General features: G+C 37.3%; 3 protein-coding genes and 1 non-coding gene across 5 annotated transcripts; 2 read left to right on the top strand and 2 right to left on the bottom strand.

Moving 5' to 3' along the window:
- The first annotated feature begins 4,412 nt into the window (after window positions 1–4,412).
- On the top strand, window positions 4,413–4,996 carry LOC122653788 (membrane steroid-binding protein 1-like). The gene has a single exon (XM_043847727.1). It carries the CDS (start codon window positions 4,424–4,426, stop codon window positions 4,961–4,963), a length of 540 nt encoding a protein of 179 aa, XP_043703662.1. The 5' UTR covers window positions 4,413–4,423; the 3' UTR covers window positions 4,964–4,996.
- Window positions 4,997–6,716: 1,720 nt separating this feature from the next.
- Window positions 6,717–6,788, bottom strand: TRNAD-GUC. Its single transcript has one exon. It is a non-coding gene; the product is annotated as a tRNA-Asp (tRNA).
- Window positions 6,789–6,999: 211 nt separating this feature from the next.
- On the top strand, window positions 7,000–9,615 carry LOC122653787 (pentatricopeptide repeat-containing protein At4g39530-like). The gene has a single exon (XM_043847726.1). The coding sequence runs from the start codon at window positions 7,000–7,002 to the stop codon at window positions 9,406–9,408; it is 2,409 nt and encodes an 802-aa protein (XP_043703661.1). The 3' UTR covers window positions 9,409–9,615.
- Window positions 9,616–12,112: 2,497 nt separating this feature from the next.
- Window positions 12,113–17,023, bottom strand: LOC122656110 (G-type lectin S-receptor-like serine/threonine-protein kinase At4g27290). 2 transcript variants are annotated; one of them, XM_043850556.1, is made up of 7 exons: window positions 15,596–17,023; window positions 14,303–14,410; window positions 13,632–13,810; window positions 13,304–13,514; window positions 12,917–13,154; window positions 12,606–12,756; window positions 12,113–12,519 (listed from the first exon to the last, which is right to left on the bottom strand). In XM_043850556.1, exons 1-7 carry the CDS (start codon window positions 16,848–16,850, stop codon window positions 12,211–12,213), a joined length of 2,451 nt encoding a protein of 816 aa, XP_043706491.1. In that variant the 5' UTR covers window positions 16,851–17,023; the 3' UTR covers window positions 12,113–12,210. The 2 variants fall into 2 exon arrangements, with proteins under 2 accessions (XP_043706491.1, XP_043706493.1); XM_043850558.1 differs by lacking the exon at window positions 14,303–14,410 and having other exon boundaries at window positions 15,596–17,022.
- Window positions 17,024–17,494: the final 471 nt, after the last annotated feature.

Genomic DNA, 17,494 nt, shown 5'->3' with positions numbered 1-17,494 from the left:
CAATAACAATAGAGAAAGCAAGAGAGAAAGAGAGAGAGAGTTGAGAAGAGGAGATTCTGGAGGCCGCAAATCTGGCAGATGCCTTGTGGGGTTGTTATGAATTATCATTTAGAAGTAAAGCAACATTTCATTCACACGCTAGATGTGAAAGACACACTCTTTAATTTGAGATACTATATGCCTTGTGGCACTTGAAATAAGAATTAAGAGTAGTTGATAAGGTTAACTTTGAGTTGTTCATTTATAATCTACATAGTCTATATATATAGCCTAGACTGTGTACATGAACAGTTAGGTGATGGGGAGTGACCGGAAAGCGTTTCCGGTGGCAATGAGAGATCTCACAGCAGCACAACCCTTGTCTACATAAAGAAGATAATAAACCAATCCATTACGCATAGAAAATTATTGTTTCCATTTATCTGTCCTTTCATTTTTTCCATCACATCTAATAGGAAGGGAATAGACCCCATCCGAGCAGTGTGTTCGGACAGGAGGTAGGATAGTCATTTCCACTCCCATGAGATGTAATGGAAAAAATAGAAGGACATAAATGGAGACGATAGATCGGAGCATATTATGCTTTTTCAATGAAATCTCCGCATGCACATGAGTGGAAAGTAACACAAGATAAAGCTTAACACTTCTCTTATATTAAAGGTCTCTTATAAGTTATAACTATAGAAAATCAATCTATAGTTTGTATTTTGGCTTTTCTTGTCTAATGTTATACTGATTGGGAACAGCTTATTAGGACATTTTTTTCAAAATACTACAACGTAAGAGACCTAACTAATTGAACAAATGAGGAAGAAGGGTAGAAGTCAGAACGGTTGAAAAAAAAAGGAGAAAGTTTTACTTTGAGATACTTCAACGATGCTTCCATTATTCAAGTTTAAGTGGCCTAGACCGTACCCTTTGAAGTTGATATTCTACTTAAACTTTATTTCTTAATTGACTGGCCGGTTTTAAAAGGGCAAAATTTCGTTCTCCTTAAACAAAATTTTTTCCTTCTCTACCATTAATGACGATGGATCTGTCAAACCGAACCTACCATGTTTATGCAAAAGTTATGTTTTACTTTGGGTAAGGCTTAAGGATGTCAAAACCTCGTCCAAATTGGTACAATCGATTAGAAGAAATCTGGATCGAACCAAAATGATCTTTATCAGATTGGTTTTTCATTGGTGTATGATGGGACCGGTTGAAAATCGAACAACACCAAACCCACTGGCGTAACCGATAAAAAATCATCGAGTATAAGGTTATGAATAGATGAATTGATTATCCTTTTGATTTCAATATTAGTGAGAAGATTTTTAGTTGTGAGGGGAATTCTTACAAATCAATGAGTATGAGGTTATGAATAGAGAAATTGATTTGTGAAAATGTTTCCATTGATCTCCTTGTTCACTATACAAAATAAGTTTAATAGTCAAATGAATGATTTGATAGTAGGGTTCATTTTGTGATTGCAATATTAGTTATCTTTCATTTATAATGATAAATAATGATTTGATTTATAACAATGATTTCATTACAAAGTCTATTTACCCATTGATTTCAATATTAGTTATTTTTCCCTTACCATCTTTATTCAAATTACAATATGGACACATCAAATCAATTTTCCTATTCTTAGTTGTTTACTTATTTGACTTAAGAAAGGTGATTTAAAGTGTTTTTACCGAATCTTTCCTCACTACAACTTATGAATATAATATTTCATTGTGGTTCAATCCCGAAAACAAATTGATCTAAACCGGTATTAATCCATTATTGAAAAACCGTACAGAATTGAAGCGATCGAAAACCGAAGTTTCTTAACGATTTGGTTTTGATCTCTCATTCCTAGACTGAAACCGAGTCGAACCAACCATTTGATACCCCTAGTAAGGCCCTTGTAATCATTTATTCTTGTGGCTATATATGAATAGGGCAAGAAATATCTACTTGGTCGCATGGTCTCTACACAAGTGCTCGGGCCAATGGATGAGCACGCTTGGGTATCTACCCAGGGGCAGAAGCATCATCGCACGGTACTTTGTGAGAGGGCATAGTAAACACCACCAAGTAGAGATCTTTTTCCCATATGAATATTTTTGAGCTGCAAAAGCTCTTGTTATCTTTTTTTTTTATATGTATCCTATCTAACTACCCAAAGGGACTTTAACTACAAACTATAGCCCGGGGGGGGGGGGGGTGTTGTATACAGTGACGACTTATTTATTTGGTCTATATATCCTCTATATATAGTGGCTGTTTTTTAAAAGCGCCACCATATATATCTTATTAGCGATGGTATTTTGAATACTGCCGCTATTTAATTATATTTCTATACAAAAATAAATATATTAATATATGCATATTATTGTATATACGCATATATATAATATAATACTATTTATATACACTTATATTTATATATAAATATGTATAAATTTTTATATATAATAATAAAATATTACAATTTTTTTTCAAATTGTAGCGGTTGTAAAAACTACTGCCATTTTTAATTAATTAATATATATATATATATATATATATATATTATTATAACATATTAGATATAAAATGAGGCAGTTTTAGTAAAAACAGGCTCTGTTGAAAATAAATTTTATATATATTATATTATATAGATATTATAAATAATATGCATAAATTAAATAAATATTTATGATATATAACAAAATGGGATATATTATTTATTTTAATATACTTTTGCTAGTATATATATATATATATATATATAATATTTATTTGGATTTATTTTCAAAGTTCTATGTCTATACCAATGGTAGGTGTTCTAAGTTTCGTTCAGCTCCGTTGGTATTCAATTGCTGCGGCACATATGGCCACAGACTTCGAAAGGAAAAAAAAAATTACATAGTGACTTTTTTTTTGTACATTTAGTGACAGAAATTACTGCCGCTAAAGTTGGTTGTTTTTTTAAAATATATAGATACATTAGCTACCTAGAATCCATTCCAATAATTCATACCAAACAGAACCTAAATTTTATGAACATTTTGCAACTACTCATTCTTTAGTGATGCCAAAGCTTTAGAAAATGAGTGAAAAATCAATGTTTGGTTTAATACCAAAGTTACAAGTAAAAGCACTGAATATAAAATGAGCAATACAATTGACATTTAATCTGAAATGCCACAATACCAATTCATGGGATTTGGTGGTCTGACTAATCCCCTCCATTTGGCTTAAGTTGGTGAATAGAGAAAGTAAGCTTGCCTTAAATATGATGTTATGTAAATAGTATTTTCCATTAATTTGAGAAATTTTCATTGTGTAGAAGGAAGCAATTACTTGTCCGATGGTCTGCCACGTGGCAGATATATATACACATGGGAAGCTGGGTTTGAGCTGATGGTGGAACTATTTTCCATTGACCTTGGAATATCTTTCTTTTTTTTTTGCCCTTTTAAACCTTGGAATATTTTAATGCGTGGTCGGTTGGAAGCTGAAATAATGTGATCCACACCCGATCCAATTGGTATCCACTACAAACCAAACCCAAAAATCGAAGAGGAAAAAAAGGGAGATGGCTAGACATGTCAATCAAAAAATGCTAGTTACCATCCGGTCAAAAAAAACCCTGGAACAGAGTGAAGCCACTTGGCTTATGAATCGTTATCGTCTACGGTTCCTTGACCGGGGTTTCCTAGTGCCTCTCACAAGAAGGGGGTGGGATCCATCTGGGGCACCTGACCAAACACTCTGCCCTGGTGGGGTCCACCCTCCTCTTGTGAGAGGCACTAAGAAACCGCACCGGGCAGGGAACTGTATACGATAAAAATTCCTTGGAAAGGATTACCTACTGCAAAAGTGAAAACTAACTAAAGTGTCCAGCCTTGTGATTGGTGTTGGCACCCTTTCTATCTCTCTCTCCTCTTCACATGAATTGACCTCGCTACCCTCTTATGTATGAAACAGATCTACTAGAACTCATTGATACACTCCTCTATTCCATTTGCTCATGAAACCCTCTCCCCCAAAAAATATTAAGCATTTGGGCCTCGCCATACCAAACCCATTACAGTGAGTGGTGCGGGTCACCCATTGAACCCGCCAGTTGCCATTAATCCAAATTTGAGCTTTCCACCACAAGTGCAGAAGTTGTCTTCTACGCAAAAACAAGTGGTGTGTACATCTGAGCTACATTTCCAATACGCAACATAAAATACTTTTTGAAAGATTAAACAATAAAATAAGATAAATTATTTCTATTTTGGGACAATAAATAAACAATAAAGAAAAGGCTAAGCGAAAGTGTGTACATTTCCCAAATCCCAAGTATATTTCAAAGACTCAAAAAGAGTTCCTCTTATGTTTTAGGCTCCTTGGTTTCATTTCTTCAGACTTAAAAGAGTTGTTTCCTTAGCCTCAAATTGTGCAAAAAAAAATTATGGAGGCTTCTCTTCAACCACTTCAGCTTGGAGAAATCACAGAGGAAGAATTAAAGGCCTATGATGGATCTGATCCAAACAAGCCTTTGTTGATAGCAATAAAGGGACAAGTGTTTGATGTATCATCAAACAAGAGATTTTATGGGCCAAATGGGCCTTACGGCTTGCTCTCTGGGAAGGATGCTAGTAGAGGTCTTGCAACCATGTCTTTTAAAGAGAAGGATTTGAATGGTGATATCTCAGGTCTTAGCCTCATTGAACTTGACAACTTGCAGGACTGGCAGAACACCTTCAAGAGCAAGTACATTAGGGTTGGCACGATAAAGAAAATTAAATCATTGCCACTGCGTGATATCTTGGCTTACGATGATGCCGCTCAACGTGTCGAAGACGGGCTACCCGTCAATCGGGCTTCTACTGGGCCTAGTGAGCTTGTTGATGCTAAATCCGTCGAAGATGAGCCAATAGCTGTAGGACATGTGGAGGAACGTCAGCCCAAAGGATGTGACTATTGGTTCGGATGTTGGCCAAGACAATAATTGTAAGTTGTGTTTGATATATATTCTCGGAATAGATTCTGGAGCCAGAAAATAGCAAAAATCCGGAATTCAGAATGCGTTCTAGCCCAAGAATTTATTCCGAGAACGCATAGCATACACAGTTATAGTTTCCTCTCCAAACTACCTCATTCAATGGGTCCTTGGTGAAGTTTATTGACTACTTATTTTGCTAACAGTATAGGCTTGGGCTCAGAACTATAGGCCCATGTTCATACAACAAATCCTGAGCTTGGGCTAGGAGTTAAACCAACGAGCATGCTTGTGTGTTGGTGTGGATATGTCATGGGGTCTTGCTTCTGGTGCTGCTTCTGTGCCATAGAGCTTATATAAAGCCTCCACTGTAGGGTTGTAATTATTAAGAGAGTAGATGTCTCCTACATGGTAAAAAAGAACTATGCTTAGTGGGTTTGACAGTGGGGTACTTATGGATGTATGGGGATGGGGATTAGGGTTTCTCTGATTTGAGTGTGTGTGGGAGTGTTGATATCAGTTGTAATTCAAAACTTTTCATGCAGTGAAGAACAAATAGCATCCCTTGTATGTATGTTCAATAGCTAGGACATTTAAATCCTGGGTGTTCTTTTGTAGTTTGTTGTACTATGTTTCTTTCCACTATTGCGTCATTTTTAGATCAGGATCGTCTCCAGGGAGGTGTGCGCCCAGGGTGCTACTAGGGGGCATTCAACGGCTGAGTTGTGTTGCACGCATCTCGATGCATGCCTAGGGATGTGTACGGCACAGCTCAATGGCTGGCAGCACCTTGGGCGTGCTGGGCTCCCTGGAGACGAGCTAAATTTGTCATTTTTTGGGTCTAGTTGCACAAGAAGATCTGATAAAAAATAAAAATAAAAAAGCTTTGTTTTGTTTTAAAACATTGATGCCAAATCCTTGATCCAATTCCAAGCCAATACCAACTCATAAAATGGGAGTCTTAACCTAAACCAGAATCGGAAGTATGAAATTTCATTTTCATCTTTTTTGGTTAGAAACATCTTTCATCAATTTGACGTGCTTCAGATGAATGCCCATGCATACCTATTGGTATTCCAACTACTATTAGATCTTTCATAGTTTTTTCTTAATTTTTTGTTTTGCCAATTTATAAAATCCATTTCCTTTGAAACTTGATATGGAGATTGAGCTTGATATGGAGATTGGGTCTTGTCTTATTCTCAAAAGTTCTTTATGTTAAGGAAATAGGATTTTCAAAATAATTTGTAAATAACTTATTATTATATCATTATCAAGAATTGTCATTATTATGCACTTTAAAGATTATTAGACCCAATAAATAGAACATTAATTAGACTACAAAAAACCAATTATATGATCAGAGTGGCAAGAAAAGGATACATATTTTGAGATTAAGTTTTCTTTTATCGAGTTGACAAGAGAATTTCTTCATTAATGTGATGTGATGCTATGATCGGACTATGGATTCATCATTAACTCCTACTACCTATTTTTATGGTCGAAATTTTCTTCAATATTTTTTAAGGTCTGAAATAACCTTCTTAACCGATATTTTTTATGGTCTTCTTCATTCCAATCAAAAGGTCAAATGGGGTGGATGAAGAGAAACTGGATCCTATATTCTAAAGTTCATCCAAGGAGTGCATGTAGAAATTAAATCATTCTAGAGAATGCTCTTTTAATAGGATCGCGCCCAGGGTACCCAAAAAAAAGGGTAGCCCCACCAGCGTGCAAACAAATGAAAATCCAAAATGATAAACGCCGTTGCCGGGGATCGAACCCGGGTCACCCGCGTGACAGGCGGGAATACTTACCACTATACTACAACGACTTGTTGGTTATTTGCTTTCAAAATAATTTAGTAGTTTGCTAACTTAAAGTTCAAACCATAAAATATATATATATATATATATATATATTTTTGGAATAAAGACGGTATCCGACTTTAGGCCAACTAAATCCCCGCTGGACTCGTACATGACCCCCGCGCCACGCACGAACCGGGAGCTTCGGTTTGGTTATTTTTACTAGTTTATTGACTCATGAGAGGTTTGCGGCTTCCACTTGCTTTGAAACTCAAAACTTTCTTACCCTTTCCAAATAAACAACCCCGTCGTCATTTGAACTTAATCCATGAACCCCAAGCTTCAAAATCCTCTCCATCGTTACCTATTCATGTGGAGAAGAAAGACACAATTGCGTTTGCAGCTGCACTTGCCTTCTGTTCGAAGTTCAAATCAGTTGTTCTAGGCCATCAAATTCATGTACAGATCATCAAGTCAGGATTCTCCAAGGACGTCTTCTCACAAAATAATTTGATTGTTATGTACTCAAAATGTGCTTCAATAGGTTGTGGATTGAAGCTGTTTGACGAAATGACCGAAAGAAATGTTGTTTCCTGGACTTCATTGATCTCGGGTGCCATTCAAAATGGGGAGTTTGAAATGGGCTTGGAGATTTATTTGGATATGATGAGAGCTGGGTTGAGGCCTAATGAATTTGCTCTTGGTAGTGTCCTGAAAGGTTGTGCCAGTCTTGAGGATCTTGAGTTTGGTTTGTCCTGTCACTGTTTTGCCATAAAGATTGGACTTGAGAATAATTCTTTTGTTGGTGGTTCGGTTCTAAACATGTATGCAAAATGTGGGGATATTGAAGCAGCCAAATGGGTGCTTGAAGGTATGGACAGTAATGATGTTGGTTGTTGGAATGCCATGATTGGAGGGTATGCACTTAGTGGTCATTACTTTAAAGCTATGGAACTTGTTTCTTTGATGCACTTGAAAGGAATAATCATGGACCAACTCACATTTATAAATGCTCTCAAGGGGTGCTCAGATTTGGGTGATTTGAATTTTGGGAGACAGATTCATGGAATGATTATTCGGAGTCAAATAGAATTTAGTACTTCTGGGATGAATTCTCTCATGGATATGTACTTTAAAACTGGTGGACAGACCTCTGCTTTGAAGATTTTTGATAAGATGGGAGGGAAAGATACTATATCTTGGAATACTGTATTTTCTGGCTTATTTCTAGATGAGAATGCTAGAGAGGTTGCAAGTTTGTTCTCTAGAATGCTATCGTCTGGTTTGAAACCGAGCCATGTTACTTTCCCAATTGTGTTTAGGCTATGTGGGGCTGTCTTTAATCTTGTGCTTGGACTTCAGTTCTATTGTGTTGCTTATCATCTTGGGTTATCTAATGAAGCCCTTGTTGTAAACTCCCTGATCAATATGTTCTTCACATGTGGGGAATTAGGCAGAGCACATTCTCTGTTTGAGAGTGCCCACACCAAAGATATTAGCACTTGTAATGAAATGATCATTGGGTATAACTCAAATTGCTGTACACAAGAAGCACTAAATATTTTCTGCAAGGTTTGGGAGCTGGGATATAAAGCAAATGAGTTTACCTTTTCCAGCATCTTAGGGGCTTTTTCTAGAACTGAACACCAAGAAATAGTCAGACAAATCCATGGAGCTATAATCAAGTCTGGTTATGGTTTTTATGGATTTGTGTGTTGCTCATTAATTAATACTTACTCAAGAATTAGACTGTTGGAGGATTCAGTTATGGCTTTTAATGGGATTAAGAGATTAGATTTGGCATCTTGGGGGACTATGATTTCTGCATTTGTGCTAAGAGGCCATAGCTATGGAGCTCTAGTACTTCTCAACCGCCTGAGAGCAACTGGCGAGAAACCTGATGAGTTTATTCTGGGTAGTGTTTTAAACAGCTGTTCTAATATAGCTGCTTATCACCAAACCAAATGCATTCATGTGCTTGTAATAAGACAAGGGTTTGAGAAGCATGTGTATATTGCAAGTGCAGTTATAGATGCTTTTGCAAAATGTGGAGACATTGAAAGCTCAAGGTTGGCTTTCAATCAGGCATCCAGATATGATGATTTGGTCCTCCTAAATACGATGATCATGGCTTATGCACATCATGGATTAGTAGCTGAAGCATTTGAAATCTTCGAGAAGATGAAGGCAGCTAATCTAAAGCCCAGCCATCCAACTTTTGTGTCGGTTATTTCAGCTTGCAGTCATCTGGGTCTTATTGAGGAAGGTTGTAAGCTATTTGATTCAATAAGCTCAGATCATGGGATGGACCCTTCGGCAGAGAATTTTGGCTGCCTAGTTGATTTGTTTTCACGAAATGGATTACTTGAAGAGGCTAAACGTGTCATTGAAGTCATGCCCTTCGCTCCTTGGCCTGCTATTTGGAGATCCTTACTAAGTGGTTGTAGGATTCATGGAAACAAAGAATTGGGTGAGTGGGCTGCTCAGCAGTTGATTCAGTTGGCTCCTGAAAATGATGCAGGCTATGTATTGTTGTCAAAGGTCTATTCTGAAGAGAGTAGTTGGGAAGATGCCTCAAATGTAATGAAGAGAATGCAAGAAAGAGTAATTCGAAAAGATCCAGGATATAGTTGGATAGAAATATAGGAAATAGCTGTAGTATTCCTAAGCCCTATCAAGAGAGGAACTAGTTTTCACCAAAATTAGCCGCTGCAAAAGAGTAGTTTCAACTATTGGGGCTTCTAATTCTTCAGTATTCTTTGCTGCACACCAATATCACCTATGGTCAAGGCAACGATGTACATGCGACAAAATTTTGTGTTATGAGATGGGATTCTTTTATTCTTTTGTAGTCTAACCCCCCCTTGTTTCCTGGTTAGGAACAAGGAGTATCAACATAAGTCTGGTGATTCATTTTTGTGAACGTACATCTACATGATAGCAATGGGAATCAGGGTATAGATGACTGTCGAATGTTCTACCGTCCATTCCAGCACCACTAGGAGTTCTACTCTCTTGGTGGAAACTGCTATAGCTTTGGTCCTAGTTAGTTTGGAGGAGAACAAAAGATTCCAAAAGTGAGATATTTATTTTGTATATATATCATGACAATGAGGAAAGCATGGATCATTTGTTCTCTAGTTGTGAAGTATCAGGGATGAAAGGCAAAATTATTTGATCAATTCTGTGGCTGGAATGATCACAAATATACTTGACTTGTACTATTGACATGAGACACCGATGCTTATCATTAACTTCTAAACGATCAAAGGATTCCTTAGAGGCTGTTGGCTCAAACTCAACAAAAAGATAGAGAGCAGTGGCTTTGTAACTCACTATTGTCTGCATTACATCAATCTGCTCCCAAATCTTCTCCTCACTGAGTAGGACTTATCCAGAGACAAATACATAGAGGTCATTAATGTGCTATCCAACTGAAACTTTGGAGCAAGTACTCCAACCTTCTACAGATAGTATCTTGGTTCAAGCTCTTTTGCCCATGAAACAGTGAAGACAAATGGACTGCAGGACACTATCTTCATCCATGAAATGCCCCTTTTAACTCATGAACTGCTACATGCCATATGTAATACCATTTTGTCTTTCCTTTTCATGTCTTATAGGGAGAATTTGAACAATGGTCTTGGGCATTGGCTCCTTCCCCCTACATGTCAGTAGGAGTCAAGGACTTTAATCACCATCACATTTATTGTCATCTTTTGCGGGGAAAATTAGAAAATTCAGACTGTAGTAGGGTAGGGATTATTAAGTATGTTCTTTTCCGAATACAACCAAATTTATTCCCAACCAAGCAAAATGATGGCAATCGGTGAAGGAATTCATACTTCACCGTCGCTTAAGGAAAACTCTCTCTCTCTCCACATCCCCAGAATTTCCCTATGTGGAGATATTTATATACATATTTTTTGCCTGCTATGCTACAGGTTCAACATGAAAGAATGCGTGAAATCTCGAAGGAAACAAAACTGCAAGTCAGATTTGACGCTGAAGAAGGAACCTGGTTATTCTGGCACTTGAAGCAAAATCTCCAATCAAGTGGAGATTGGAAAAATCACTTGATTAATGTAGGCTTGTATTATATATATAGAACAGGTAGAAAAAAAAAAATCATAGCATATTAGTCTTGTATGTATATTTACAACGCATCGCTATATACTACATGATTTTACACATGGGCCTTTCTTCCAAAGGCATAGATCTGGAGATTCTGAACCGACAGACGCTTAAAAAGTGGCTGAAGGGATTCTTTCTACCCCACTAGCAAAGGAAAACTGTTGCATTTAGTTATAGGTCAATGAAACTTCCATATATCAGGTCAAACTATAATTGGTATGATTCTTTTTTTTTTTTAAATGAAAATTAATTCGTATGATTGTTACATCAAAAAATAAAAATTTGTATGGTTGAAAGAAATTGTGGTCAGAGGCCTCAAAGAACCAATGTAAAAGAAGTATTGGTCGGCGTTCTCTGTGGGGGGAGCGTGACCCCTGGGCACGCAGTGGCCAATGAGAGCACGTGAGTTAGCATCATGGGGGCAGGGCGACCATTTCGCCCCACCCCCTTGTGTCTTGGCGTGTGCGGTACACTCCCCCACCTCTCCAATAAGTACATAATCAAAACCAGGAATCTCTGTAGTTGGACACCATCAATCCAAAAACAGTGTAATTGAATGTGGTCATCAGATTGATGAAAGCCAGACCATCTGCGCTAGAAAAACTAGAGTGTGCAAAATAAATGAATTCCACAAATTTAGGTAAAAAAATTGGTAGATGCAGGAGGCAATAGCTTGGGGAATTTAATTGTAGAGCTGCGTTAAGCCACATTAGGTGGATAATAGGACAACTAAGACAGAAAACACAGGATCTAAAAGGATCATCAAACACTCTGAAAGAGTTTAATAATTGGAATACCAAACAACAGATCGGTAATCTGAAGCCTGACTCAACTTTGCCTTAAATGACAATAGTAGGCTAATTCTTCCATTCTCATTTTGATATATATCTAAGCACTATTAGACTATGTTAGACATGAAAATCTTTCCAATTCAGACTTGACGACGAAAAATGATCCCTAAAAAACAGCAGGACTGAAACTAATATTACAGTAACTTGCTTTTTATCATTCAATATTTGTCTTATGACTACCATACAAACAAGCAATGATCATAACTCAGTATGGTATGAAGATACATAATGAAATTTATCTAATATTGTTACAATTTGGCCATATGTAGTAGCCTACATGTTGGAGGATAGGACAATGTGAGATGAGAGATCTGAACTTGTATATCATCTACAGCATAAATACTATGGATTACATGCCCTCCATGTATCAAATTCAATGGCTTGGTTGAATGGTTCTTGATTCAGGAAACCCAAACACAGTTCTGCGCATACACATTAGGAAGCATTTGCATGAGGCACACCCTTATCGACCTTCTACCAAAGAATCCGTTACCTCATTTAAGGAGCAACTTATTGGTCCACAAGAGGATGACTCAATGCTGGAAAGACTTCTCTTTATGAAGCTGGGCGGTAGTTTAGGACTTGGAAGAGTTGCAATTTCACTAGCTAGCATCACAAGAACTGATGCCATGATGGGTCGTTCTATGGCATCTTCCTGTACACATAAGAGGCCAACATGGATGCATTTCAACACCTCAGCGGAATTGCATGTTTCTCTTAATGATGGGTCCATTAATTCCAATCCATTGCCTTCTTTCCACAATCTCCAAGCCTGGACAACTTTGAATCTATGGTTACAACATGAAGCATCAAATTTTTTGAAGGATGAGAATTTATTTATTTAATTTTTTTACTTACATGACTTGGAAGGCTCAAAAAGTGTTCGGAGTCATAAAAGCCAGTATTCTTCTTCCCACTAATGATCTCAAGTACTATAATACCAAAGCTGTAGACATCAGATTTCACCGAAAAGAGTCCATCTAATGCATACTCTGGAGACATATAACCACTGCATACCATTCTTAACAAAATTAGATCAAGTATTTCAATACTTAGTTTCTGGAAAGTGTTTGCTCATTTATTTATTGAAAATTTTGACTTCTACATTAAAGGGGAGGGGGGCAGGTAGGCTAAATACACCAGAGTTAGATTTAGATGAGAAAACTTACTATGTACCAACTACCCTTCTTGTATTTGCTTGAGTCTGGTCTCCACCGAAAATCCTTGCCATACCAAAATCTGATATTTTGGGGTTCATCTCTTCATCCAGGAGAATGTTGCTAGTTTTCAAATCCCTGTGAATGATCCTCAATCTAGAGTCCTGGTGTAGATAGAGAAGCCCTCTAGCAATGCCCAAGATGATGTTAAAGCGCTTTTCCCAATTCAGTAAAGAGCTTCTAATTTGATCTGTAATTGATTGCATGCGAGCGATCAGAATTAATCATCACAGCTATCAAGTCTAGAAATTCTGATCAGGAATATTTGGATCTTGATAATCATTATACGGATCATGAATTCTATGTTGGAGAGTAGAATCTCAGGTCATAGGAGCTAACCAAAAAGAAAAGAGTCCAAGCTCTTGTTAGGCATGTATTCATAGATTAGCATCTTTTCATCTCCATGAGTGCAGTAACCTAAAAGCTTAACAAGATTCCTGTGTTGTAACTTGGCAATTAGCATAACCTCATTCTTGAATTCTTCAAATCCTTGTTGAGATGTCTTAGCTAACCTCTTCACTGCTATTTCTTGCCCTCCAGGCAAATTACCCTGGAAAAGAGATCATTATCATTTTTACATTTTTTATTTTTTCAATGATAATTGTAGAATTAACAACCAACTACAAAATCAAAGGATTTAGATTTTTCAAGTCAGGGAAAACCTTACCTTGTATACAGGCCCAAACCCTCCTTCTCCCAGCTTATTTGATTCTGTGAAGTTACTGGTTACATCTTCTATGAATTCAAAACTCAAAAGTGGTATTTCAATGACTTCGTTTTCATCTTCTTTAAAATTAGCTGCATCCAGTATTAGTTTTGCAGTGGACAAACTAGCTCCTAATGAACCTGAACAATGGATAAAGGTGGAAGCTTTAATATATATCAACTAAAATGCAACATCTTGAGCCAGAGTGCTCAGGAGGGGGATCCAATGCACTCTATCTAAAACTGTCTATTGTACAATACTACAATGCATCTGGTTCCACAGTTCGGCTTCAGCTAGGAGATATCTTGGGCCAAAAATCAGCACTGCAAGTTATTATAAACCGTTTGATCTTAAGTTTATATGGAGTTCTAGAGGCATTTTATTTTTAAGCCATCCAAAGGAATGTCATAAAAAAAAAATAAGAAATGGAAACAGATTGATATCCAGCCAAATTGACTTCTTGACCTGTAGGATTCTTAGATGGAATCCATCAAGTGCTGGGCCCAAAACCTTCCAGCTAGTTTTGTGTCTTATCCTGTGCTCAAGGACAGTCATCTAAGGATACATACTCGGGCTCCAGACATTCCTTTTAGAAAATTGTTTTACTTTTATTGATCAAAGATCTGTTTCACCTTTTCTCTCAATTATCCACCTCCTTGAGATGCCCGAAACTAAAATTCCCGTGACAAAGACCACTATAGCAATGACAGGAAACCATCGCCTCTCACGTGTAGAACCCCCTGCACAATGAACAAAACAGAATGAAACATTCAAGTATCATAATATTGAAGTTAGGTGGCAGTTATTCTTTCTGCATTCGTAGGCACACCGAATTGATCCCATTACTCCAAAATTTTGGATTTGCTATACAGTATTACATGTAATGCAGGGTTTAAAGACCTACCACTGAACAGTCCTTTGAGATTCAAAGACCAAAAACCAACTCCAACGGATGAATGTGGACAATGCTATTGATTTACTGAAATGCAAGTTAAAATGTTTCCATCTGCACAGGTTAATTGTTTTTGTCACTAAACTCCCAGATGTACCAGATGTTGATTTGCTTTCATTGACAGCCTTCCGTACCACTGATTATATGCACACTTTCCCCAAAAAAACTTTGGTTCCGATAACTCAGAGACTCTAGGTTTCTTTTATATAATTTTGGTGTGTTTCTACATTTACCTCAAAGATTACTTATTCTGCATGTATCACCAACACTTTTTGTATTCTCTTCACTAGTCCACTTCCCATAAGCAACATAAAGAAGGAATCTATTTAATCTAAAATTCAACTCACTAAAGTTCCTGTCACGTATTACTTGGCAAATTGAATAAAGAACTACGATCAACTAAATTAATTATTAAAAATAAAAGTATGAATATTAAACTAAAAAGGGATGATTGTAAGAAGAAACCCCCATAAATAAAAATAAAAAACTGAAGTACAAGAGGTCTGAGTAGAGGGTTCAGCAAGGATTCCAGTTGATTAGCTACACAACTCTATCAATTATAAACAAAGTGTTAAGTTTCACCTTGAGAACTAAAGTTCTTGGCTGGATAACACTTGATAGATCCCCTGCAACTAGAGGAAAAAATGTATTTCCTCTTCTTAAAAGTACTTGATTTTTTATTTTGTTCTCAACCATTCAACCTTACCTTTCAGATATAAATAAAAATTTGACAACTAAACACAACCAGCCTCAAGAACCTCCTTTTTTTGGCCTTCTTTTCCCTCTTTTTTTCTGTTACCCAAAATGTAATTAATCCAAAGCAATGTCTGAACTGTGAATTGGATAAGGTAGAATACTTCGTTAAAACTTCTTTTGCTTGAGCTGGTTCAGGAGGTGATTAAATATGGTCTGACAACATTTGAATAAGAGGAACAACAAATAATATCAGTTATATAGAAAAAAAAATACTTACGGGAGTTGGATCCTGCGATACGTACATACAGTTCTTCACCTATGCTGCTGTTGTCTCGAATATCAACCAAATCACCAGACCAAAGGAAACAAGAGAAGTTACCACCACCCACATCAACATAGGCATAAGCACTACAATGGCAGCTTTTTAGGCATTCAGCTTTACAGTCCTCTGCACTTGAAGACCCTAACCACAATGTGGATCTTGTCATGTTTACATTTTCCACATGCTGGAAGCTGTCCTGTGATCCACATTGCAAAGCCATCTTTCTCTGGCACCCTGGTGAATGATCACCCAAATCCCAGTCCCGGATTGATGTGGGCCAGAACCCTGGTAAGCACGTACATGTTGGCAATTTGTAGACGTTGCATATACTGTAAGCCCCACAGGCAGCATAAACACCGCACTGTTCCGTTGGCTGTGACCAAAGTATGCTCCACTGCTGACTTGTATCCAACCATGTGAACAACTTCAGCTGGCCTGAAGTTTCCATCACAAGCCTTGACATTTTCAAAGAAGAAAATTCCAAGTAAACTGCTTCCTCTGTTTTAACTATGTAGGGAAAATAATTCTTATCCTCGGGGATATTGACCAACATAAGTGGGTGCCCAGTGGTTTTAGGCCATATGAAGAACTGATTCATTGCTTTCGTGTCGACTCCAAATGTGAAAAGTCCTAAGGCTGGGTCTTCAATATTTTTCCAAGAGCTGAGAAACCAATTATGTCCTGTGCTTAGATTCACTCCAATCTTCATGCCAGGCAAAAAAGTATCGGATGGATGATCGAAACTCTGCCATAGAATCCGAAAATGTGGATTGTTAGGGTCTCCTTCCATTATGATGAAGTTACCAGAATCGAGAAGCCTTGCAGTTAAATTTCCTGATGACATGGACAAGTTTGTCGACCAGAGAATGTTCTGTCTTTGGTCTGAAATCACAAGATTGCTGTCATTTCTAAGAGTAAAAACTCCGGTCGAGCCTGCAAGTGGGTTTTGCCTATTGGCAACCCATATGACTGTACGTTCTGGAAGGTGCTTGTACCAGATTCCAATATAGCGATTCTTGGAAGTACCTGGACTGAAGAATCCAAGAACAAACTTATCTCCTGAGGAAGTAAGCGTTTCTCCATCTATGATTGATTGGTTTGGAATCATGGTGTTTGAGGCTGAGTGACACAGGTCCCAAAAGCAGAAGAAGACCAGCAGCAGAAGCAGAAAATAGGACAAAGAGACCATTCTTTGATGTTTCTTGTTCATCCCAAAGCCTCAACTACAACATCTGGAGTTCATCTCCATTCACAAATAGCCTTTTCGATCATCAAATATGTGAAATAATAAGCAAGCTTCTACTAGTCTTTTTGTAAGCCCACTGGATTGACATCATATTACAGAGAAATCAAATAAATCTTCTAAGATCTAGGAAAATCCAATGATCAGAGGTCAAAAGTGACTGAACAGTGAGGATTGCAGCCACACGGATCATGCATCAAGAGTGAAGACCCTACCATATATGTTTTCTCATAATAAATATCTGAGTGGAGGGAAAAGGTAATGAGTGAAGTTAGCACTATTATTTGACGAACCACACGTTTTTATTATGGTAGGTAAGATTGGGTTTGGAATTTGGTCTGCAACCATGAGTGTTCATTCCAGAAAGAATAGAAAAGTTACTAGGATATCTAAGTGGGCATCAATAATGATAGGGATGTCTTTTGAAGTTCTACAAAATACTCCATTTTTTATGGTTACTAACCTCTGTATCTCCGAAACAGAGTATTTGTTTTCTGGAATATTGAAATCAGCCCTGGTAGTATCATTAACTTTGCAGTGGTCAAAGGCACCACAGGGTTTCAATTACCATTTCTCATTATTTTAAGCACTGTATCCCAATCTAATGATGT

The sequence above is a fragment of the Telopea speciosissima genome, chromosome 3 (genome assembly GCF_018873765.1).
Source record: "Telopea speciosissima isolate NSW1024214 ecotype Mountain lineage chromosome 3, Tspe_v1, whole genome shotgun sequence".
Taxonomy (NCBI): domain Eukaryota; kingdom Viridiplantae; phylum Streptophyta; class Magnoliopsida; order Proteales; family Proteaceae; genus Telopea; species Telopea speciosissima.
This window is presented reverse-complemented; position numbering and strand designations above follow the sequence as displayed.

Coding starts and splice junctions, on each gene's coding strand:
- LOC122653788 (XM_043847727.1), top strand. CDS start 4,424: ATGGAGGCTTCTCTTCAACCACTTCAGCTTGGAGAAATCACAGAGGAA.
- LOC122653787 (XM_043847726.1), top strand. CDS start 7,000: ATGAGAGGTTTGCGGCTTCCACTTGCTTTGAAACTCAAAACTTTCTTA.
- LOC122656110 (XM_043850556.1), bottom strand. CDS start 16,850: ATGAACAAGAAACATCAAAGAATGGTCTCTTTGTCCTATTTTCTGCTT. Junction 13,811..14,302: donor GTGGATAATTGAGAGAAAAG/GTGAAACAGATC, acceptor TCCATTGTTCAG/GTTCATTAGGAGCTAGTTTG. Junction 13,155..13,303: donor CTTGGACTCTTTTCTTTTTG/GTTAGCTCCTAT, acceptor AATCAATTACAG/ATCAAATTAGAAGCTCTTTA.